At 35.9% G+C, this 25,566-nt stretch overlaps 1 protein-coding gene across 1 annotated transcript; it reads left to right on the top strand.

Moving 5' to 3' along the window:
* The first annotated feature begins 518 nt into the window (after positions 1-518).
* Positions 519-7,995, top strand: LOC127905432 (uncharacterized). Its single transcript, XM_052453642.1, has 2 exons — positions 519-1,502; positions 2,629-7,995. Exon 2 carries the CDS (start codon positions 2,689-2,691, stop codon positions 5,431-5,433), a length of 2,745 nt encoding a protein of 914 aa, XP_052309602.1. The 5' UTR covers positions 519-1,502; positions 2,629-2,688; the 3' UTR covers positions 5,434-7,995.
* Positions 7,996-25,566: the final 17,571 nt, after the last annotated feature.

Raw genomic sequence — 25,566 nt, 5'->3', positions numbered from 1 at the left:
ATGTCTCTAGCCACGGCTACAGCAGTATCTTCATTGTCCATTACAGTATCCTCTATTGTAACTGGATGACCATTCACTTCAAAGGTAGTACGCCAAACTGCAGGCTCTACTGCAGGAACAGGGTTTGGGTTAGCATTGGAAGAAGAGGAAGACATGGTTAAAGCTTCAAAAGTTAAGAACTTTGAGAGTATTGAAAATGCGAGAAGTTGATGATGTCTTTTGCCAAATACTGCGTGATTTATAAGGAATTTACTCCTACCATCATTTTGAATGGCAGCTCAAATCTCAGCCGTATATATAAGACTTTCTTGAGAAGCTTTCATCATCTTTGAGATCGACTTACAAATCAGATCTCAGCATTACATATAAGACTTTCTTGAGAAGCTTTCATCATCTTTGAGATTGAATTACAAATCAGATCTCAACCGTACATATAAGACTTTCTTGAGAAGCTTTCATCATCTCTGAGATCGATTTACAAATCAGATCTCAACCATACAGGTATGACTTCCTGATGTAACCATATTATTCGATAGTTTCACTCACATTTAACTAGTGTTTTGCCTATTGTTTTATGTATAAAATGCCTTGATATTCTTTGTTTTATGTTTTGAAGGCACCTTTAGATGAAAGATGCAAAAAGGAGTAAATTGGAGATAATTGGCAGATTTGATGTTCAGTCGATGTTTTGTGCAGAGCGTGAGTTCTAAAAATCGAAACGAAGTGATTCCAGTGGCATTAGAAAGATAACATCCATACCTTTCTGGAAATCTAAGTGAAGAAAAATAAAATGACAAAGAGTATGGAAATCACATCCTTCAAAGTCAAAACTCGCATTCTGCCAGTGTTGACCTTTGTCCATTCAAAATTCAATATCTGGAGATGTTGATATCCAATTGATGCAAACTCAATTGTTTTGGATTCCTGACTCAAAGTTGTATAAACGCTCCAAATTTCAGCCAAAAACGATGTCATATGAGGGTGATATGATTTTTCAAAGATGACAGCTAAATTCTGCCAGCAATCAGGTTTCGTGAAGAAACAAATCCAAATTACATCCCGAAGCATCAAAACCGACATCCAAGTTTTAATTTCAGCAATTTAGCTCCTCAAGAACATCAATCCAGAAGGTCAAGGAAGGCAGCCACCAACCTCAAGCCACCAACCTCAAACCACCAACCAGCCGCCAGCCGCCAGCCGCCTTCACACTACCACCATCTCTTGATGTTCACACTTGAACTTTGATTTTTCTTACTTGCAATTTGTGTATAAATAGGCAGCTAAGTTCATGATATTAGGGGAGCCAAGAGAGAGGGAGAGGGAGTGCAGTAGAATCAAAGAAAGAAGGGTGGCAGCCATAAGAGAAGAAACACAAACTCTCCCCTCTACAAATCAGAAATCATGTATTCTTTCATCTTTAGGAGTAGTTTTTCAATAGATATGCAAGGCTAAGCTCGTTTTCTTGGTTGTAAGGACGCAAACACCTTCAGATTTCAAGAACTGTGAGATTTATTCTTCCATTTATTTTTGGTTTGTATTATGAATGAGTATGTTTGTTTTCCTATGCATATTTCGTATGATTGTTTATCTTAATTGCTAGAGCGGACTCTAAGTTATTATTGTGAACAATCTATTGCTAAGTTTGATATCAAAACCGGAGTTGTGATATATAAACTTGTGAAGCAACTAAGCTTGGTAATTGTAGCGGAACTACGTTATTAAACTTAGGGAGAACATTCGATCAAAGCAACACAAGCTGACAACTTGGTTGTTAAGATTAATGAATTTATCTAGATCTTAAGGCTGCCATTGGATTAAATCATTAGTGCGGATACTGTGATTATTTGTTGGTTAGGGTTAGTTATACGGCGGATCCGTTAATTAACCAATGTTAAGAAAAGATAAAAAATTCAGAATATAAGCTGAAGTTTCGTTTCAAGGATCGGTTCTGATTTCTGTAGGTGGATGTGTGCTTGCAACCAAGGTTTGTTTTCTTGATATATTTCAATTTTAATTGATTTTGTTTGTTAGTTTAATTTCTACCATAGTTTAAGATCATTGCAAATCAAACCCCCCCCAATTACATAACGTATAGCATAAAAATCTGAACTAAACCTTCCTCGTGGGATCGACCCCTTGCTTGCTCTATACTATCTTGTGTGTTTTAAGCTAGGGTAATTAATTTGTGCGACCGCGACATCGCAACAAATTTTGGCGCCGCTGCCGGGGAAGTAATTTTAGTTAATTCTTGTGCTGTTATTTTTATTTGCTGTGATTGTTATTTATTTTTTCTAAAAAAAAAAAGAGATAGAATTTTTGCTTGCGGCGGTACTGTTCAACTTACGGCAGCGGTACTGTTTAAAACAGATTTTTTGGTGGAATTAGGTATAAGCCTTTTGTTTCCTGAAGGGAAACGACGTTCTGAACAAGACTAGTGGTAAGCCACTAGCCTCACCTTATCGAGGCCAAATTCCACTGTTTTCTAGGGTTTTTAGGCAGTTTTAGTTTTCTACCGTAGGATTTTCGTACAATTTGCATTGTTTTCAATCTCTTGTGTGATTGGTTTATTTTGAGTTTTCTTGAAGATTTATGCCTGTAACCCGTTCTACTAATCAAATTCAAGTGCAGTTGGATCTCGAAATAGAAAACACTTTACGCAGGTTACGAAAGGAAGCTCGCCTCAACACCATGGCTGTTGCACGACAACAAACACTCAAGGAGCTTGCTGCTCCTAACGTGGAAAATCAGCCACTGTGCATAAACATCGAAAATAATGTAAACTTTGAGCTCAAATCTGGTTTTATACATTTGCTACCAACATTCAATGGTCTTGCAGGAGAAGATCCTCATACTCATCTCAAGGAGTTCCATATGGTTTGCATTGGCATGAAACCGAATGGAGTTGACGAAGAACAGGTTAAGTTGAAAGCTTTCCCTTTCTCTTTAAAAGGGGCAGCAAAGACATGGCTTTTCTCTATTCTCCCAGGTTCCATTGGAACTTGGAATGCCATGAAGAAGATTTTCCTTGAGAAGTACTTCCCAGCATCTCGAGTTGCCAACATAAGGAAAGAAATATGTGGGATTCGGCAATCTCATGGAGAGACACTCTCCGAATATTGGGAAAGATTTGAGCAACTCTGCATTCAATGTCCTCATCATCAAATACCCGATCAGCTGCTCATTCAATACTTTTATGAAGGATTGATGCCTACTGACCGTAGTATCATTGATGCTGCAAGTGGAGGGGCATTGGTAGATAAGACACCCGAGGCTGCACGCCAATTGATCTCAAACATGGCAGCCAACTCGAAACAATTTGGCACTCGTGGAGACTTCTCAAACAAACGAGTAAATGAGGTAAGTGTTTCTAACCTTGAAAATAAAGTTAATGATCTTACTTCTCTTGTGCGTTCTTTGGCTTGTGGAAATGTGCAGCAGGTGAAAGTTTGTAGCATATGCTCCTTACAAGGACATGCCTCAGATATGTGCCCAACAATGCAAGAAGATTACATTGAACAGGCTAATACAGTTGATGGAGCATTCAATGGACAACCCCAACGTAAATATGATCCCTTTTCCACCACATACAATCCTGGATGGAGAGATCATCCCAACTTACGCTATGGGAACCCACCTCAACAAAGCAATCAAGGCCGACAATTCCATCCCCATGGATTTCAATCCCAACAGAATTATCAAGCAAGACAACCCCCTCCTCCATTCACAAACTCCAATGTTATGGGGTCGTCATCCAATGATGATCTTCGTGAGATGATGAAAACTTTGGCTTCTAACACTGTGACCTTACAACAAAATGTCATGTCTTTTCAACAGGAAACACGGTCAAGTATTCACAACTTGGAAAAGCAAATGGGGCAAGTAGCTTCAAGTGTAGGGAAATTGGAGGCACAAATGAATGGAAAGTTACCCTCCCAATCATTGAATCCAAAAGAGAATGTTAGTGCGATCATGTTGCGAAGTGGGAAAGAACTTGAAGAGCAAAGGTCGAAACAAATTGAGATTGAGAAAGAAGAAGAGATAGAAACCGAATTGAGTAGAAAGAAGAAACATCCTCCTCTTTCCCAAACTGAAACAATGACCATTACTCCGAAGGTAAGTCCTAACTCAATTAATTCCAGTTTTCAACTAATTCCACCCTTTCCTGTGAATTCTTCTAGGTCAAAGAAAGAGGACAAAGAAAAAGAGATTTTAGAGGTTTTCAAGAAAGTGGAACTCAACATTCCTTTGCTTGATGCTATCAAGCAAATTCCGAAGTATGCCAAATTCTTGAAGGAGTTGTGTACTACCAAGAGAGCTTTCAAATTGAATGGTCACGAAACGGTAAGTATGGGTGAAGTTGTATCTGCTATTGTTCTAAAGAATATGCCTTTGAAGCAAAAGGACCCAGGTGCGTTTACTATCCCATGTGTTATTGGTAATGCTAGTTTTAACAGGGCCTTATGTGATTTAGGTGCATCCATTAGTGTTATGCCTAAACAAGTTTATGATTCTCTTAGTCTTGAGCCTTTGAATAAAACTAGTATTGTAATACAACTTGCGGATCGTAGTTTTGTTTATCCACTTGGTGTGATAGAAGATGTCCTAGTCAAGATTGATAGTTTGGTTATTCCATGTGATTTTTATATTCTTGATATGGAACATGATTCTTGTGATTCATCAAACAACACTCCTATATTGTTTGGGAGACCATTTTTGAAAACTGCCAATGCAAAGATTGATTGTGGTAAGGATACTTTATCTATGGAGGTAGGAGATGAAAAAATAGAATTTAATTTTCATGATGCAATGACATATCCTTATAGCAATGTTTATTCTATCACATGCTATGACCAAGTTGATAAGTGTGTGCAGCAAGTTTGTGGATTAAGCGTAGCTTTGAGCTATGGCTATGATTTTACCAAGATAAAAGAGATGAAGAGGCATATATGTGTTCCCCAAAACGTGTACCAATCAGCATTGGCTTTGCAAGCTTTGCAAACTATCCTCCATGATGTAGGAGTCATTCCCCCCATCACGGACAGTGAATGGGTGGCATCAATCCTTTTGGTACCCAAAAAGACCGGAACCACGTTAGAAGAAATTCGAAATGATGCTTACGAGAATGCAAGGATTTACAAAGAAAAGACTAAGAATCTTCATGACCGAATGCTTACAAGAAAGGAGTTTCATGTTGGAGACAAAGTCCTTCTTTATCATTCGCGTTTGAAACTTTTTCCTGGAAAGTTACGCTCTCGTTGGATTGGACCATTTGTTGTTTCTAATGTTTTTCCTTATGGTGCAGTTGAAATTACAAGTTTAGAAACCAATAAAGTACTCAAGGTCAATGGGCATCGCTTGAAACCTTTCTATGAAGGTTGGACGGTAGAACTCACTGCTTCTGTGGAGTTAGCTGAACCAATCTATGAAGAATGAGCATGCAGCATGTCGAGCCAATGACATAAAACAAAAGCGCTTACTGGGAGGCAACCCAGCACAAAAAAAAAATCAGATTTGCTTTCTTTTTTCCCTTATCTTTTATGTTTCGCATTTTACTTTATTTTTGTCATTCTCCTATATTCCTTTTCTTTTATTTCAACATTGAGGACAATGTTGTGTTTTAAGTGTGGGGGTATTGGAAGAATTTTCGTTTTCTTTGTTGTCCTTAAAAAAAAAAAAACTTCATTTTCTTTGTTATTTTTAAAAAAAATTATGTTTGATCTTTAGAACTCCTATTGATTTTTGAGAATACGAGTATTATGTATGAGAATTAGTTGAGATAGATGAAGATATAAATCAAATGAATGAGTGTGCATGAAAATTTTAAACATTTAATTGCTTTAAGGATTGACTTTGAGAATATGCCATGTTGACTTTATAGTGTTATACCAATGCAAGCTTTTGAGCCTTCAACATTTTTTTTTTTTTTTATTGTGCATTCTTTCAATGATATGTATCTCTAGAACTTGCTTCATATCTTGTTGAGATTACATTCGCATTACATATATACATGAAGATGATAAAGGCATTAGAAATTTTAACCACTTGAGCCAAAAAGCCAACCTAAAGCAAATTGTCCTTAGTAAGCCTCTTTTGAGCTTGTTTATCTTTTCTTTGCTTTATCCATGTATAAGCCTTAACTTTTTATATGTTTTCCTTTTCCCCTGGCCAAGGATTAGTAGAGCATATACTTGTGATATCTCATGGAATTATAGTTGGAAATTATGTGAAAAGAAAGAAGAAGTGATGCTTGATGAAAAGATGGGCAAAGTTGCCAAAGGTGAAAAAAAAAAAAAACAACAAAAAAACAAAAGTATTCCTTTATGTTCTTAAGGTTTTATGTTGAGAGAGCTTGAAATCAAAAGGAGTTAAGCATTGGTGATTAAAGATGGAAAATTTATGTGTTTTGATGGAATATCTTGTTTGAAATATCATTTTTCAGAATGCTCTACTTTCTTTGGTTTGAACCTTTTCTTTTACTCTCTTTTACCTCACCTTAACCTTAGCCCCATTACAACCGGAAAATAAGACCTTTTGATTCATGCATTGCTTGTAATATGTTAGTAATGGAGATAAGATTGAAGAGCAAGCTTATGGTAGATTATATTCATTGATTGAATTTGAGAGATTTAAACACATAAGCCCTAAACACGTGAGTGTTGGAGTGTATATCAATGAGAGGACCTATCACTTTGGCATGGCATAGATTTCATTTAAATCCTGACAATTAATTGAGCTTTGAAGTTTGCATGTAAATGAATTCAAGAAAATTTATACTCTGTATCCTTCTTGATTGTATTCTTGTTTATAATGCATATATTCTTGGACATTGATGGGAGATTAAGAGATTGATCATAGTTATTTTCAATTTGATTTTATCTATCCTTTCTCGAGGACGAGCAAGAGCTAAGTGTGGGGGTATTTGATGTAACCATATTATTCGATAGTTTCACTCACATTTAACTAGTGTTTTGCCTATTGTTTTATGTATAAAATGCCTTGATATTCTTTGTTTTATGTTTTGAAGGCACCTTTAGATGAAAGATGCAAAAAGGAGTAAATTGGAGATAATTGGCAGATTTGATGTTCAGTCGATGTTTTGTGCAGAGCGTGAGTTCTAAAAATCGAAACGAAGTGATTCCAGTGGCATTAGAAAGATAACATCCATACCTTTCTGGAAATCTAAGTGAAGAAAAATAAAATGACAAAGAGTATGGAAATCACATCCTTCAAAGTCAAAACTCGCATTCTGCCAGTGTTGACCTTTGTCCATTCAAAATTCAATATCTGGAGATGTTGATATCCAATTGATGCAAACTCAATTGTTTTGGATTCCTGACTCAAAGTTGTATAAACGCTCCAAATTTCAGCCAAAAACGATGTCATATGAGGGTGATATGATTTTTCAAAGATGACAGCTAAATTCTGCCAGCAATCAGGTTTCGTGAAGAAACAAATCCAAATTACATCCCGAAGCATCAAAACCGACATCCAAGTTTTAATTTCAGCAATTTAGCTCCTCAAGAACATCAATCCAGAAGGTCAAGGAAGGCAGCCACCAACCTCAAGCCACCAACCTCAAACCACCAACCAGCCGCCAGCCGCCAGCCGCCTTCACACTACCACCATCTCTTGATGTTCACACTTGAACTTTGATTTTTCTTACTTGCAATTTGTGTATAAATAGGCAGCTAAGTTCATGATATTAGGGGAGCCAAGAGAGAGGGAGAGGGAGTGCAGTAGAATCAAAGAAAGAAGGGTGGCAGCCATAAGAGAAGAAACACAAACTCTCCCCTCTACAAATCAGAAATCATGTATTCTTTCATCTTTAGGAGTAGTTTTTCAATAGATATGCAAGGCTAAGCTCGTTTTCTTGGTTGTAAGGACGCAAACACCTTCAGATTTCAAGAACTGTGAGATTTATTCTTCCATTTATTTTTGGTTTGTATTATGAATGAGTATGTTTGTTTTCCTATGCATATTTCGTATGATTGTTTATCTTAATTGCTAGAGCGGACTCTAAGTTATTATTGTGAACAATCTATTGCTAAGTTTGATATCAAAACCGGAGTTGTGATATATAAACTTGTGAAGCAACTAAGCTTGGTAATTGTAGCGGAACTACGTTATTAAACTTAGGGAGAACATTCGATCAAAGCAACACAAGCTGACAACTTGGTTGTTAAGATTAATGAATTTATCTAGATCTTAAGGCTGCCATTGGATTAAATCATTAGTGCGGATACTGTGATTATTTGTTGGTTAGGGTTAGTTATACGGCGGATCCGTTAATTAACCAATGTTAAGAAAAGATAAAAAATTCAGAATATAAGCTGAAGTTTCGTTTCAAGGATCGGTTCTGATTTCTGTAGGTGGATGTGTGCTTGCAACCAAGGTTTGTTTTCTTGATATATTTCAATTTTAATTGATTTTGTTTGTTAGTTTAATTTCTACCATAGTTTAAGATCATTGCAAATCAAACCCCCCCCAATTACATAACGTATAGCATAAAAATCTGAACTAAACCTTCCTCGTGGGATCGACCCCTTGCTTGCTCTATACTATCTTGTGTGTTTTAAGCTAGGGTAATTAATTTGTGCGACCGCGACATCGCAACACTTCCTTTAGAAGTTTTCATCAACCCTGAAGCTCATGTTGAAATCACTTTCATGTATTTCATAGATGGGTCGGTTCACAACACCATTGCTGAAATCACTTTCATGTATTTCACAAAGCCATTGCTGAAATCACTTTAATGTATTTCACAAAACCAATATTGAAATCACTTTTAAGTATTTCACTATCGGGCAGGTCGCTTGGAACATTTAGACCGCTTGCGAGTTTCCTCGTATTTTATCATCGGGCAGGTCGCCTGGAACAACTAGACCACTTGCGAGTTTTCTCGCATTTTCACCATTGAGCGGGTCGCCTGGAACAATTAGACCACTTGCGAGTTTCCTCGCATTTTATCATCGGGCGGGTCGCCTGGAACAATTAGACCACTCGCCAAATTCTTTGCTTTCTTCTTCACTATCGGGCAGGTCGCCTGAAACAATTAGACCACTCGTGAAATTCTTCGCATTCTTTTTCAATATTGGGCGGGTCGCCGAAACAATTAGACCACTTGCGAGTTTCCTCGTATTTTATCATCGGGGTGGTCACTTGGAAAAAAGGACCAATCTGAAATCACTTTCATGTATTTCACAAAAACCAATGTTGAAATCACTTTCATGTATTTCACAAACGGGTCGGTTCGCAAAACCATTGTTGAAATCACCTTCATGTATTTCACAAAAAACCAATGTTGAAATCACTTTCATGTATTTAACAGACGGGTCAATTCACAAAACCATTGCTGAAATCACTTTCATGTATTTCACAACACCATTGCTGAAATCACTTTCATGTATTTCACAAGACCAATATTGAAATCACTTTCATGTATTTCACAAAACCGATGTTGACATCACTTCCATGTATTTCACGAAACCAATTTTGAAATCATTTTCATGTATTTCACAAATTGGTTGTTCACCTGGAAAATAAGACCAATATTGAAATCACTTTCATGTATTTCACAAAACCATCGCTGAAATCACTTTCATGTATTTCACAAAATCATTGTTGAAATCACTTTCATGTATTTCACAACATATATCTGAAATCACTTTCATGTATTTCACAGAAACCAATGTTGAAATCACTTTCATGTATTTCATAGACGGGTCAGTTCACAAAACCATTGCTGAAATCACTTTCATGTATTTCACAAGATCAATGTTGAAATCACTTTCAAGTATTTCACAAGACCGAGGTTGAAATCACTTTCATGTATTTCACAAACGAGTAGTTCACAAAAAAGATCAATATTGAAAACACTTTCATGTTTTTCACTTGGGCAAGTCGCCCATAAGAATTAGACCAACTGACAAATCTATGTATTTTTTTTAACACCGCCATCGTTTTTCTTTACAAAACTTACTATGCAAAGTCAAAAGAAAATGAATTTTCCAATGCCTTTGCACCGTAAGCATTGTAAAGAGGGGGCAACTGTTGTAACTCAATTTTGGATTCACCAAGATTTTCTTGAATGTTATTTTATTTCTATTATTATTTATAAAAATCCAAAAAAATTAAGAAAAAGTTTAAAATTCAAAAAAATATTTTTCTCGAGTCAACCGTCATTTTCAATAAAAACCGAGTCCACCGGGTCAATACGAGTCAAACCATGTCGACCAGGGTAAAAAATGAGTTTTCAGGCCGTTTCGGGTCAAAACCGTCATTTTCGGTCAAAACCGATCCCATCGGGTCAATACGGGTCAAACCATGTCGACCAGGGTAAAAAATGAGTTTTCAGGCCGTTTCGGGTCAAAATCGTCATTTTCGATCAAAACCAGGTCCACCGGGTCAATTCAGGTCCAATCATGTCGACCAGGATAAAAAATGAGTTTCAGGCCATTTTGGGTCAAAACTGTTATTTTTGGTCAAAACCCGGTCCACCGGTTTGATACCCATCGAAAGTTTTTTTTTTTTTTAGTGTCTCAACATAATTTTCAGTCATTAAAATTGATTTTTAGCGGTTGAATCGGGCTTTTTCTAATACTGATTTGAATTTTTAATTTTACCTATATAAATATTTATTATTATATATAATAAAACAAAATTAATAATACAAAATTTGTCATACTAGGCGAGTCAGTTGCGCCGATAGTAGACGGAGTAGCTGTGACCATGAAATTTTTCTTTAAAGCATATTCATGCCAACTGCATTAGATTTATGTCCCACATTGGATATAAATAGCCAGTTACATATCATTGGCTAAAGGGGGAGCCAATTACAATTCGCCAGAAAAGAAAAAAAAGAAGAAGAAAAAAAAGAGAGAGGAGATTTGGATTACTATTTGAGTTTTTTTTAAGTTTTTCTTCACGTGAGTAAGATATTGATTTAAAAAAAAACAATTTGAAAAATATCAAAAATATCCTAACCGTTAGATTTAATAGTATTTAGTTTTGGACCTTTGATATAATAGGATACAATAGGGCTTACCACACTAGATTAAAACTTAAATCCATCTCAGCCCTTAAAACAATATGCCCTTTGATCCTGTTGTGCCACGTCACCCGGTGTACCAAGCTCTCGGTACACCTCGGCATACCAGGTCAAAACTCAGACCATCCGGATCGTCCGATCAACTTACAGATCAAGCCAATCACAGCCACAGGATCAGTTCATCGGCGATCTAACGGTTAACAACCTTCAGCTGCACGGGTGTAGCATGCTCGCGTTCATACCGTAGCACAATCTTGGAGTCTCTCTCTCCTCTCGCCGGCGATTCTCTCTCTCTCATCCGATCTCCCATTTCCAGCCGTGTGAAGAATCCTAACCACAACAGAAAGGTTGATACCCTCCTATAAAGCAAAACCCCGACCTGTTTCAGCGTTTTCTCCTCCTTATCTGGCCGGAAAAAGGCCGCGATTTTCGTCGGCCACCCGAAGCTTCAAACCGACGATTCTCCCTCATCAGCCATCAACGGCCGTCGAAACCACCGTCATCAGAATCCTTTCCCTCAGATCTACCAGAATCAACCATTATTTGGCCGGAACTCTCGCCGGAAAATTTCATCGCCTCCAACAGTAACCGCACGTGAGCCACACGCGCCACCAGGGGCATTTTCGTAAATTTCCGAGAAATTCAAGGGTATTTCAGTATTTTGCCTATACAATGGCACTCAGGTAATTTTTTGGGGTTCCTGATTGTATTTTTGATATTTTTTTATATATAAATGCTTGTAAATTTTCTTGCATGTTAAAAAAAACAACAAAAAAACCTAAAAATAAATATAAAAGGAATAACGACGTGGGTTCAACACCCATCTTATCATGTCATCGTTTGTGGGTCCAAAGCCCAATTCTCAAGTATGGTTATACCTATTTCTCAACGATATCAAAATAATTTTTGTTTTATAAATAAATATTGTTTGTCGACACGTCTCTTTTTTAGAAAAGGACCGATGTCAAAAATTTAAATACCAAATATGGATTATGTCCATTATTTATTTTGGTAACCGAGACGTAATTCTCCTTTTTAGGGACAAACGTCAATTTTTTAGACAAGTCTCCTATTTTTTTAGGGACTGATGTCATTTTTAACGTGTCTCCTATTTTTAGAGACCGACGTTAACCATTTTTAAAAAAACAACAAAATTGCAAATAAGCTCAAAATATAATAGCATTTGAATCAAATAAAAAACACACAAGTAAGGGTAACCTTTCTCTTGAAAGGATGTTTTAAGGGTGGTGTCTACCTTCTCTTAATCATAACTAACCCCGTACCTGAATCTCTGGGACCAGTGTCTAATTTGGGATTTCTAGTTCCCTCAAAGTACTAGATGGCGACTCCAATAAAATCTTCATTTCCCCCAATCGAGAAAAAACCCTTTTTGTTAAATAAACAAAAAGCGGAGCCGTCGCCCGACGTCATGTATCGAAAATTGTTTTCCTTTTGTTGGTCTTTAATTTTAGCTCGTATTTTTATTCTTGTAGCATGCATTTTAATTTTACAAATAAAGCCAAATTCTAGGTTAGGTGGAAGTAGTGGTCTGCCTCATGATTTTCAGTCGGGGTTCAGATTCGTGAAACATCCAACTATGAACTGAGTGTTTACTCGGTAATGGCGGTCATAATGTGTCCCAACCATTCCTTGTAAACCCCTATACTGCCTTCACATGATGTGGTCACTAGGCAGTTCATAGACCCTTTTAAGACTAGGTAGAAAGCATGTCCATCATGTAATGACCTAAAACCTTCCTTTAGAGCATGGACTCCCTACATATTCATTTTGCATGGGTTTTTTCCATTCATACCAAATGTGCATACATTTGCATCCACACACATACAGTCATCCATTGTAAATAACATACATACTTGCATCAGGTTGAAATATAGGTCCCCAAAGAGCCTACAACACTCGACTTCGAGCAAGAAACATGGAAGGTAAAGAGCGTGCTCACCGTGATGCCCATTTCCAAGAAGAGTTAGAGTCTCTAAAAGCAAGCATGGCTCACCTCACTAGCTTACTCGAGCAAACATTTAGAAATGCCTCTGGTGAAGGTCTTTCTAACCGGCCAACTATTTTTGTTCAGCCTCCGGAAATAGCTCAACCTGAAGAAACAATGAGTGAACATGGTCAAGAACCTCCATACAATCCAGCATTTGTGCACTCAATGCCACCGACACTAGCCCCTGCAGTCATAGATCCATTTGCCAATGAGTCCCATAAGACCAAGTCATCCAATGGCATTGATCAAGATAAGATGGCGGTGTTGGAAGCTCGGATTAGAGCCATTGAAGGGGTGGACTTGTACGATCCAGTACGGGCAACAGAAATGTGTCTGGTCCCAAATGTGGTTTCCCGAAAAATTTTGTGTTCCTGAATTCATCAAATACACTGGAACACAATGCCCCATAACTTATTTAAAATCCTACTGCAACAAAATGGCAGAAGTAGTACACGATGAAAAACTACCGATACACTTTTTCCAGGATAGCTTAAGTTGGGCGACATTAAGTTGGTACATGAGATTGGACAACACCAAAATCCGCAAATGGAAAGACTTGGTGAATGCTTTTGTGAAGCAATACAAGTACAATATGGACATCACTCCTGACAGAACTAGTTTGTCAAATCTTGAAAAAAGGGATAAAGAAAGCATAAGGGAATATGCTCAAAGATGGAGAGATTTAGCTGCTCAGGTGCATCCCCCACTTTTGGACAAAGAGATGGTCACTCTATTTGCCAACACGCTCAAGGACCCATACTACGAGCATGCGATGGGTAGTTCGGCCTAACAATTTACTGACATTGTGGCAGTAGCTGAGCGCATAGAGCAAGGAGTAAAGAGTGGTAGAATCTCTGCACCTGTGGAAAAAAGGGGCTTCGAAGGTAAAAGAAAAGAGGTTGACCATGTTGAGGGTAGTTATAGGGGTAGGAAGAACCCATTTCAAAAATACCACACTCCATACCCTTTACCCCAAATTTCCAACATCAATCTCAACCCTACATTCCCCACAAGAAAACCTGAGCCTCAAACCAAACACCAAAGAGTCCAAGAACAACTACCTCCATTATTGTTGCCCTTAAATGAGATGTACCAGAATCTACTGAGCATTGGGCATATAGCTCCAGAACCCTTGACACCTCTGCAACCACCTTACCCTAACTGGTACAAGCTCGACCTCACTTGCGAGTACCATGCTGGAGCTGCCGGACACAACATTCATACCTGTAGTGCCTTCAAAAATAGGCTCATGCATTTGATCAAAGCTGCGTGGATAACATTCAAAGGAACTCCAAACGTGAGTTTGAACCCTTTACCCAATCATGCTTCAGGTACTGGATCAGTGAATGCACTGGAGGCGGAATGCTCTGGAAACCTCAAAGCACCAATGACAAGAGCAAGGTGTGAAGAAGGCAGTGTGCACTCTCGAGGATAGAAGACAAAGTTCTGCTATAGAATGGGAAGATGGAGCCTACTCAATTATTTCCTTTTGTTCGATCATGTCTGTTTCAACCTGTTTTAGTCTTGTTGGCAATTTAGCTCATAATGTCACAAGACTTTCTCTGTCAAATGAGTCTTTCCTGTTAATAAAATCATGTGTTTTTCTGTGTTCATGATGTACCTTCATGCAAATAACATACTGAGCACACCTATGTTGTAAACCCCGGGGAAAAATAAAGGTTGTTTAGATTGCAAACTAACTACATGAGAAATAAAAGTGAAGAAATTCATGCATATGGTTAAATAAAAACGGGAACTCAGAAATTTTTGGATATAAGTTTCTGGACGAAATATTTCGAGACATTATAAATCAACCCGAAAATGTTAAGGGTTGGATTAAATTAAAGAAAATAAACTAAACTAAAAGTTGTGGGGTGAAATTATAAGAAATGAAAAGAGATATAACTTAATTATAAGAAGAAGAAAAAAAGATGTAGGGGCCTAAATGCAAATAAGAAAAATTATAGGGCATAAATACTCCTATTCTCACCAAAATCTGCAGAAATTATAAGGAAAGAAAAGAGGGAGTTTTTGTATTCATTCTTGCAAAATCAAGAGAGAAACACTAAAATTTCAAGAAAACCATCCAAGATTAAGGGTTTATAGATGGAATAAACACTTGTGGGCAAGGGATTAACAAGGAAATTGAATAAGAAGAGAAGATGGAGGGCTGACTATCATTAGGTAAGAAAGGAGGGAGTTGAAAAATCTTCAACTGGTTGAAGATCAAAACCTTAATTCGTACCGGGTAAGGTGTTCTAAACATGATCTTATAAGTCATTTAAATTCGATAATGAATTGATGCCTTGATGTGAATTATAGATTAGGGTTCTTAGACTTGAATTGGGGGAAAAGTATTTGTTGTTAAAATTAAGTTAATTTATGTGTGGTATGTGATTGGGGACGTGAAACCATGATAATTTACCTAGAAAATATAGTTTGTGAAAGTTATGTGTGAAGGGAAGGGGGGTAACGAATCTAGACAGACTCGTCTCCTGACTTTCAGTAAGATTTCGGATAGGAGGATGAAGGAATTAGAACTGGGTTCTCCTTAATTCATAGAACTTGTAGCCTCATGTCTTAGCTTTCCAACGAGACTAATCTTGCTTGAATCGGAGTTCTATAACTCTAGATATAGTTAAAAATATATGGAGAGGTCAGACAGTAACAGTTCAAAAACGAGACAGTAACAGTTGGACAGTAATAGTCCAAATATAAAGAAAGGAATGATAACTGGGGTTGGATAAAGAACGACAATATTAATGGGTGAAATGAGAAAAACGTAAAATATTAAGAAATGACTGAAAGAAAGACTTATTGGTTGTTGATATGGTTATTATAAAACATATCATTGAGTGAGGAAAATTTATGAGATAAACCTGTGATTTGCAGGAGGGACCATAGGCGTGGTGTAACAGCAGCAGCAGCGGAGCACGAGTAGAGCTTCTATTACAGGTAGGTGATCCGCACATATACTTTCTAGTTAAATTCTATAATTTAATATGTTATTGATGTGAGATGTGATTTACCGAACGTTGGATATTAAAAGAAAGGAGGAAGAGTTTGGGTAATGATGCTGATATTTTGGATAGTATTCTGAATGTATGAGTATTCAAGGGGAACGGTTGTTGTGTGAATTGCCAAGTGATGAAATTATCGTTGACAAAGAAATATGAGAGTGTGATTTGGGGCGTGAACTAGCATACATTTAGTGTATATTAGGATCCCGGGTAAGGGAATCGCCATGTTTGGACTAACATACATTTAGTGTATGTTAGGATCCCAGATAAGGGGATCAATTATGTGTTGTTAGGATCCCGGGTCAGGGGATCAAGATGTATTGCCTAGCATACATTTAGTGTATGTTAGGATCCCAGATAAGGGGATCAATCATGTATTGGCTAGCATACATTTAGTGTATGTTAGGATCCCGGGTAAGGGGATCAAGATGTATTGACTAGCATACATTTAGTGTATGTTAGGATCCCGAGTAAGGGGATCACCATGTATTGACTAGCATACATTTAGTGTATGTTAGGATCCCGGGTAAGGGATTACCTTGCATCGACTCCTACGGGGTGATGATGATAATAGTGAAATTGGTATCAGTAATGTGTTAAGCGGAAATAATCATGGGTGGTTTTATGAGATCTTGAATGGAGGTTGATAATGGAAGAGGAAGTGGTTTTTAGTAGTTGAAGGAGAAAAAGTCTCCAATGAAAACCAAAAGGGAGAAGTGAATAAAATATGAATGCATGTTTGCCTTTTTAAATTGCTGGACATTTGTATTGCTATATTATTGTGATATTCATATTTCAATAATATGTATTTTTTTTCCAGGATCATCGCATGCACGACAGGAGTACATTCTAGCTTAGGTTCACTTTTTGTAATTTATGTTCTAGGGAGTGTACCCTTGTATTTGGTAATATTACAACTTTTATTTAACTCAATTTGTATAATTGATGTTTAAACTTGAATAGATGAATTTAATTCTGTAGTTTGTATAACTATATTCCATGTATGCATGTTTATATCTTTATCCATCCATAATGATAATTGTTATACAATATATATCATAAACATTGTGGTTGATATGAATGACGATGTTTGTGGGATTGAGACCCAGGATGATTGGGTTGAATTGAGTTAGGAGATGTGGTATATTAAAAGTGTAAACATGTCGTATGTCGATAACTTGGGACCTCCCGGTATAGGGGAGACTTCGTCGAAATTTTGGTAGACTTCAATACAAATACTATGAATATATATATATATATATATTAGTCACTCTGTTTATCAGTTAACATGAGATCATTGCTTTATCCCGGATATGGGGATGTTACATCTGTACTCACAAAACCACTCACCAAGAATTCTTTGGTGTTTTCCCTTTTTTTTCTCTCTAAAAAAAAAAAAGCATGACCCCATGTTTTCACAAGGATTTTTGGGAAATCAAAGTTTTAATACAAAAGCAAAAATCAAATTGGTGTTTGTTCTAATAAACAAGTTCTGAAAATTCAAGTGATATTCTAACACTTAAAAAACCTGAAAGACAACCCGAACACCATGAGATAACTTCAAAGCTGAGTTTTGACTACATGAATAATGAGAAACCATTTTGCATATTCGCATATGAGAAAGCAAAGCTTGTCGATTCTAACTGCATGCATTTGAAATGAAGAAAGGCCATCTTTGATCATCCTCTCACAATGCTAAAAATCTCTTGTAGTCCCTTTTTGAGCCTATTAACTTTTTCTTGAAAAATAACCTTGGCTAGGATCACACCCAACACTGGGGGCAAGTGCAAAAAAAATCCTTAATGATTAAAAGTGCCCTGACAACTCTTGGGGGCATGAAAATGTCCTCAACGATAAAAGTGCCCAAACAAAACTGGGGGGGCTTGAAAGAAAATCATCAATGATCAAAGTGCCCAAACAAAGCTGGGGGGCATGAAAGAGTTCAAAAAAGATTTGAGCGTGCCACAAAAATCACTAATATAATGATGCTCAAAACCAAAAGAAGAAAAAACCCAACATTGGGGGGCACCGTGGATCATTTGCAAATCAATTCCAAGGTCCAGAAATTCATGGACAAAAAAAAAAGTTTGGGATATAAGCACTAGTGATCCTTAGTCTTGAAATTCCTTAAACACCTTTTGAGCCAATAAATATCCTTTTTCTTCATAGCCAAGAGCCAAAGCCTATGTTACATGCTTAATCAAGCCCTTTCTGATCAAATGCAAGCAATCTGGATTGGTAGGTTTTGCTTTCTCATGCAAAATAAGTCATTATTCATGCAAGCAAATTCCTTAGTGTCCAATTTCTTCTTCTCCTTGATTTTGCAGCATATCAAAAAACAAAAAAAATAGTTATTTTGTTTGGTTTCTGTCCAAAATATATTAGTTGCATAAAAAAAAAAAAAAAAAGTCGTTCAAAAAGACATTTATTGGTTTCTGCTGCAGAAAACTAAACAAGGGAAGGTCACCCATTACAATATCTATGCATTTTTCACCATTTTGAAAAATCTCTGAAAAATCTTTGCGTTTTTCACATGGGAAGGTCACCCATTACAATAAGACCACCTCAAAAAACATTTTTTCAATTTTCTCTGGGTAGTTCACCCATGACAATTCGACCACTTCAAAATCTCTAAATTTTCAAAAGAAAAATCTTCTAGTTTTTACTCTGAGTGCGCTTTCTAACCCTCAAAAGGATTTATCATTTCTCAATATGTGAGTCTATCATCTCTCATTCTTCTTTTTCTTCTTTACAACGCTTACTATCTAAAGTCTCTTACGAGACTTTCTATCGTAAGCATAGTAAAGAGGGGGGGCAACTGTCATAACCCAATTTTGGGTTATTCCCCAAATATCAATTTCTTTTTCAAAAATAAATAAATAAATAAAGGCTGGCGACGTGAAGCAAGCAGACAGGGGAGGATTCCAAATATATATATATATATATATATATATATATATATATATATATATATATAAAAACCAAGTTGCAATTTTGGAGGAAATTCAAGGCCTAGTTGTACCCCCAATATGCCCAAAAATGAAGAAAAATGCAAATTTAAGGTCAAATTAAATGATTATTGGATGAATTTGCATAAAAATTAAGTCCAAGGACATAATTAAATTTTTAATAGGCCAATTTGATTTAATCATGGGCCAAATTGAATTTTAATTATGTTTAAGAATTAATTTGGTTCCAATTGAAGGATTTAATTAAGTGCAAGGACTTAATTATACTTTAAATGGGTCAAATTAATTTTATCTGGGGCTTAATTGGTGAAACATTAAGTTTGGGAGCCTAATTTAGACTTAATTGAGAAGATTGAAATTTTAAGAGACCAAATTTAAATTTTACCAAGTTAATTGTTTGAAATTAGAGGCCAAATTGTAAGAAAATTGAAGTTTTAAGGTCAATTAGGGGTTAAATTGACAAAATTCACAACCAAGGACTAATCTGCAAAAGGCGTCAAACTATAGGGGTTTAATTGACAAAATCCGGGGGTCAAATTGAAGAAATTGAAAGTTTAATGGTCAATTAGGGGTGAAATTACATAAATCCGAGACTAAGGACCATAATACAAAAGGTGCGTAAATACAGGGCTGAAGTTGAATTTTCGCAGGGGCCTAATTGCATTAAATCAAAGGTTTAGGGTCAATTAGGGGTTCAATTGAAACAAATTGAAAGCTAGAGGACTACATTGAACTTCGGCAAAATCCCTAATTCAAACCTAAAACGGCGCTATTTTTCGTATAAAAAAAAAGGGAGCGTCGCCTGGTCACTGTTCATTGTCTTCCCCGTGAACGCTGCTCGAGTAGCAGTTTTGCAGGTGTATTTAATGTCTCGTGTGTCCCCCAAAATTGACAACACATGCACCAAAATGGTCACCTGAAATCCCTCTATCCCCTAGTATCGTTCGTTCAGGCCTATAAACATCAAAAAAGCTCCGGTGACTGGCCTAAAGTAGCCAACTCGGGCAGCCTTGGACTGTCAGATTTGGCAGTTCAAGGTACATACTTTGAACCAATGGTTTGGATACTTCCAGTCAAATCAAGGGCTGGAAATTTTTCCCCGGTGAAGACAAAATTGCCCTCTTCCACTGCCTATAAATGGAGGTGGATTTCAGGTCCAAAGTCGGCCAAAAACTAGCCTTTATGCCCTGTTTATGCAGTTTTTTTTCTCTCCCTCTCTCTCCCTGCCGTTCCAGCCACCAACCAGAGCCACCACCAGCTCCACACAGGTAGCTAGCCCAACCACAAGCCGGCCACCCCCACACCTGAAACAGCCACCGTCTCTTCCTCTCTCTCATTTCTGCAGAAGTCTTCCTCTTCTCCCCGTGAACGACTCCGGCCACCGTTCCTCGTAGAAACGCCGCCAGAACCACCAGCTAAGCCTCTTAATCACGGCCGATACTCCTGCTTTGAGTGAGCCGCTCCTCCGTCAACCTCTAGTTTCTGCAACCATTTCAGTTGCATGCAGAATGTGAACCACTGTTCACGTTCTGCAAATAATTAACATTGCCTTTGGGTCGGGCCAGTGTGTGGCCCAGCCCGGCCCCAAAAAATATTCTGGGCCGATATCAGCCCACTATTTTCTGGGTTTATGCCTGGCCTAGTTAACTGGCCCGGCCCGGCCCATATGTTTTAATAATATTTAATTAATATATATAATATTATATTGTATATTTCTTTAAAAAAAACGAAAACAATTCTAAAAAAATTTCAAAAATCCTTTGAAAAAAATTGTGATTTTCTCAAATATTTTTCTACCAATTTTGCATAATATCGGGTTGTATATTTACACTGTAAAATACAAATTCGGTATTAAAATACCTGGTTTTCTCTTAAATATTCAAAAAAATAAAAACATTTCAAAACATTTTCAAAAAGAAAAAAAAATATTTTGTTGCATATGGCCAAATCCTAAAATTTTTCCAATCATATTTTTCATAAAAAAACAAAAATTGCATTTTTTTTCATGTTTTTTTTTTTAAATCCAAAAATGGATATCGTAACCAGTTTATGATTATCCATTAGGATTTGGCCAACATGTCAAAAATCTTTTTTCTAATTTTTTTAGGATCCAGATGTAGACTTTAATATTTGTGAGGTGTAAAATTACACGATAAAGTACGCCCTCAGGTATTAAAGATACATGGTATAAAAATGCGATGCTAAAATTTAGACTTTAGAACGGTTAGGATTTAACCCGATAGGGTAGAAACTCTCTCATGAAGATAGATCTACCTTGAGCCTTAGAAAAGACCAACGAATAGAACCCGACTTAGAAAAAACAATCAAACAACAATGCAGCTTACCTTAGGTAGGGTGCACTGGGGGTGATGCGTCTTCCCCTTGCACAACCAGTCCCTTACTCAAACTCTCGCAGACCATAGGTTTCTAGTGACCATAATATTAGGTGGTGACTCCTAAATATTAATCATAATTTTATGATTAAATCCAAAAAACATCTTCAACACACAACACCTCACACAGGAGGCACGACAAAGAGCCTCCGCCGTCGCCAAACGACGTCGCGGCGCTCGCACCCCGCAACATCCTACACATTTTCAAGAACCCTAGAATCACAATATTAGGGGTTTGTCAATTATCCTTTACTAACTATGAAATCGAGGAAAACTAAGGAATAATACTTTTATCAATAATTTCAAGTTCAAATTAAGAGTTCTTACCAATTTCTTCTTGAATTGTTCTTCCTCTTCATCACCCATACTTGTCCCTTAAGTTCCTCTCCTCCAACAAAGCTTCCTAATTTCAGCTTAAATGTGTTTCTCTCCTCACAAACCTATTTGCAAGCTTCAATCTCACAATTTGAAAAGATTTCTCAAATGATTTTTGAAGAGAGGTAAGAGAAAAGCCTCTTCCTCTCTTTTTAGTTGTTGTTCCACGTGAACAGTAGCAACAAGCCTATTGTGTCTTTACTATTGTGTCTCTTTTTAGTTATATTAGGTTTTATGGGTCAATTACTATTATACCCCAACTTATCCCCCCTAAATTTCAGTTTATTGCATTGACCCGACATTGTGTCTTTATTTTTAGGACCTTCTCGAACTCCAGTCGACCTCATATTTTAACACAAGATAAAACAGTATGTCTTAAGACCCTATGTAAAATTGCAATCCAATCAAAATGTTAGTTTGGAAGATACATTCAATATTGTAAAACTGAACAATTGGAAATTTCACGCCAAAAATTCGAATTTCACATACCATATAATTTACTTAAATCATCTTGGGTCTTAGACTAATTCTTTGGAGATTCCTATTCATAATTATTATAAAAAATTTCTCTGAGTTTTTTACCACTTTTAGTCCCAAAGCGATTGTGTACGAAGATTATACTGAAATTCGGCGTTTCTCATGCAAAGGGTCATGCATTGATTTATTTGACATTTCTTTCTATTTTACACATAATATCACCCAATTTACAAAATTTCCGCCTTTAAATTATTATTTTAACCTGGTAAAGGAGTTTTCACGATTTATCGTTAACTAATATTTCATATACTATTTTATTACTTTAGCTTCTCTAAATTTTAAATTAATCTCTCAGAAATGTTCATCCCAATTCATAAGATTTTCTCCCTAATTTATCATTTTTCAATTAATAGTTACCCTATTTAACCCATATTTATCTATTTTTTACTAGGAGTTTACATATAGGTAATACTGTACCTAATAACCAAAGGTATTGAAAAAAGACTTGGACTCAAATATAACCTTGTATCTAAGAACCTTAAGCATGTGAATAATGCCACAAAATTAGTTAATCTTTGATAAGTTAGTAAACGATCTTTGTACCTGCAAAGAAAGATTGTTTATTGCAAAACAACCAAAAGGAAAACTTACGTTTATTCTCCAACTTGCTGCTGACATTTGTAGCTAAAAAAATATAATATAGTCTCCTCTAACTAACCCTAATGAATTCTTTTTGGGTTGTAAGCTAATGGGCTTAAACTAGTAATCAACTAATATAAGTCCAACAATGAAATAAACCTCTAAACAATGTCTAGTCGGCTAGAAAAAAACCAAATTAAAAAATAATTATGCAACATTAAATAAATAAATAAATAAATAAAACAAGATAATAAAAACAAAGTTTTCATGCTAAAATTCCTCCATGTATCCCGAATCTCCAATTTTTATATATTTTTAGCATATTTTTAGTTATGATTTCAAACACATTATTCTTTCTCATCTAGATGAATTACTTGGCCTACCTTATATGGTTGGAAAGTTTGAGATGTCTATTTTCTAGCCCAAGTTGAATCGCAGCAAAATGCCACTGGTAGCTCTAGATATGTCACAAACAGTACACAAAGGTCAAGTCTGGCAGATTTGACAAGATTTGTCTAATAACTTCGATCATCTGAAATAATATGTTCCTGAACTCCATTGGACCTGAATATTTACCAAAATATAGTTCCATGTGTTTAGTATCTCCTTGTAAAATTACAACTCATTTCAATGTATAGTTTGAGAGGTATGTTTGATCTCTTAAAACTAGTCAACAAACATTTTAATGTCAAATTTGGACCTGACTTTGTTCGTATCAAATCCAGATGACCCTTGACCTTTGAATAACATAAATTCTGGGAATCTAAAATTTATGGGATAAGGGTACATTCTATTTATGTAGTCTAGATAAGGTCTCGTATAAGCTTGTTCGACTATCCCCAAAATATATTCTGGATTAATCCTATCTAGTGGGTAAACTCTAGATCACCTGATTTCATTTTTCATCCAATTTTCTTAGTGAAATTTTCTTATAATTTATAATCATTACTTTTGATTTACTTCCAGCTTCTTCCATGACTATAGGTTTCCTTAAATTTATTATAGGTTCTAGTGAGAGATTGATTTTTAAGTTGAACTATTTTGGCCAAATTAGTTGTTTTCCAACTAGTTTAGGATTTGGTTCTTTAACCTCCTTCACATCTAAGTGGTTTTTGATTTCCACTACCACTTGTTTAGATATCTTATTAACTGTTTCCATCATCACATGGTTAAAATCCGATATTATCTCATAATTTCCACTCCTTATTTTGATGCCTAACTTAAAATTAACATCTTCCAATGTTTTAACTTCTTGACTCTTACTTTATTGAAGTTAAGTAGTTTCTCAAAACTTCATTCTAAATTCCTTTCAAGCCTTTCAAAGCTTCATGCTAAATTCTTTTCACAAGTCTACCTTTCTCTTACATTAGACTTTATTACAATATGAGTTGCCTGTCATTCATTACTACAATTTTATTGTAGTAATCACACTAATTTTAATGTTAGCCTTATGTCTTTCCTCCATTTCTTCAGCATGACAACAATATTGTTCATTAATAATTCAATTAGTTTCCTCTAATATTTGCTCAAGACGTGCATATCTCTCTTGTAATGACATATATGTCTCTCTCCTCTTTATTTTTTAGCTCTTTTTCCTAAAAAGTTTGTATTTCATGTTTTGTGACAACAGGAACATTAATTAACTCGCTTTTTTCTTCTAAACTTTCTAGTAATTTTGATTTCTTTGTTAGTGTCATAATTCTAAAGAATTAATTTGACACTCCCACTGTGATCACCAATTGTTTGATATATGTTTTTTTTATGTTTGCCTCAACTAAAAGGACTTTGCAACTTAATATTGGAGTTTTAAGTTAACTGGTTTAAACTCGGGAGTTCTAAGTTAATTGGTTCTAACTCTCGATTTAGTCTTAGATCTACTCATGTAATTCAAAATATGTATTCTTGTATTACATGAGTATCAATATGACTAAATCCACTTCACACAAACAGTAGTTCAACTGAAGAAGTAATCAAATAAATAAAATAACTTGAATGTAAAGCAAACTCAATAACTTAATAAATGAATACTTATATTCATAGAACTCTGATTACATCCATTATTTGAAACTCTCGGATAATGAAACATTTATGTGGTATTTTTTGTTTTTAGATTTGAAATTGCAAGTCTGCTTAACTATCGCCCACTTAGTTATCGCTTATATTTTTATTGCCTACAAAGTTATCGCCTATAAAATTATTGTCTGCAAGCTATTGCCTACTAGTTTCAGGTTTGAAAGGTCTTGAGAACTTGATAAAACTACAATGCAGTTATTTGAATTTTTGTTGAGTTGCATGTGTTCCTTCATCTTCCTAGTCATTTGCATTATATAGTCTAGTGATATCAACTTCCGATAACCTTTCATGTCAATAATAACTTTCATCATCTTTTAGAGCTCTTTTCATAATCTCACAGACATAGGAGTTATTGATGCCTTTTAATTTACATAGTTTATTATAATTGCTCACATTATGCTTATGTGCATGTTCTTTATATATATATATACTCTAGTTTTCTAAGTTTATCTTGATTATTCAATTATAGATAATTATCTTTTAACTTTATGTATAGCATGCAATTGATTTTCCTAGGCAGCAATGTTGCATCAATTTAACATATTAAATTTACAGATAGGAAATA

This window comes from Populus trichocarpa, chromosome 6 (genome assembly GCF_000002775.5).
Source record: "Populus trichocarpa isolate Nisqually-1 chromosome 6, P.trichocarpa_v4.1, whole genome shotgun sequence".
NCBI classification, from domain to species: domain Eukaryota; kingdom Viridiplantae; phylum Streptophyta; class Magnoliopsida; order Malpighiales; family Salicaceae; genus Populus; species Populus trichocarpa.
The sequence above is the reverse complement of the archived record's forward strand: the minus strand, read 5'-3'. Positions and strand labels throughout refer to the sequence as shown.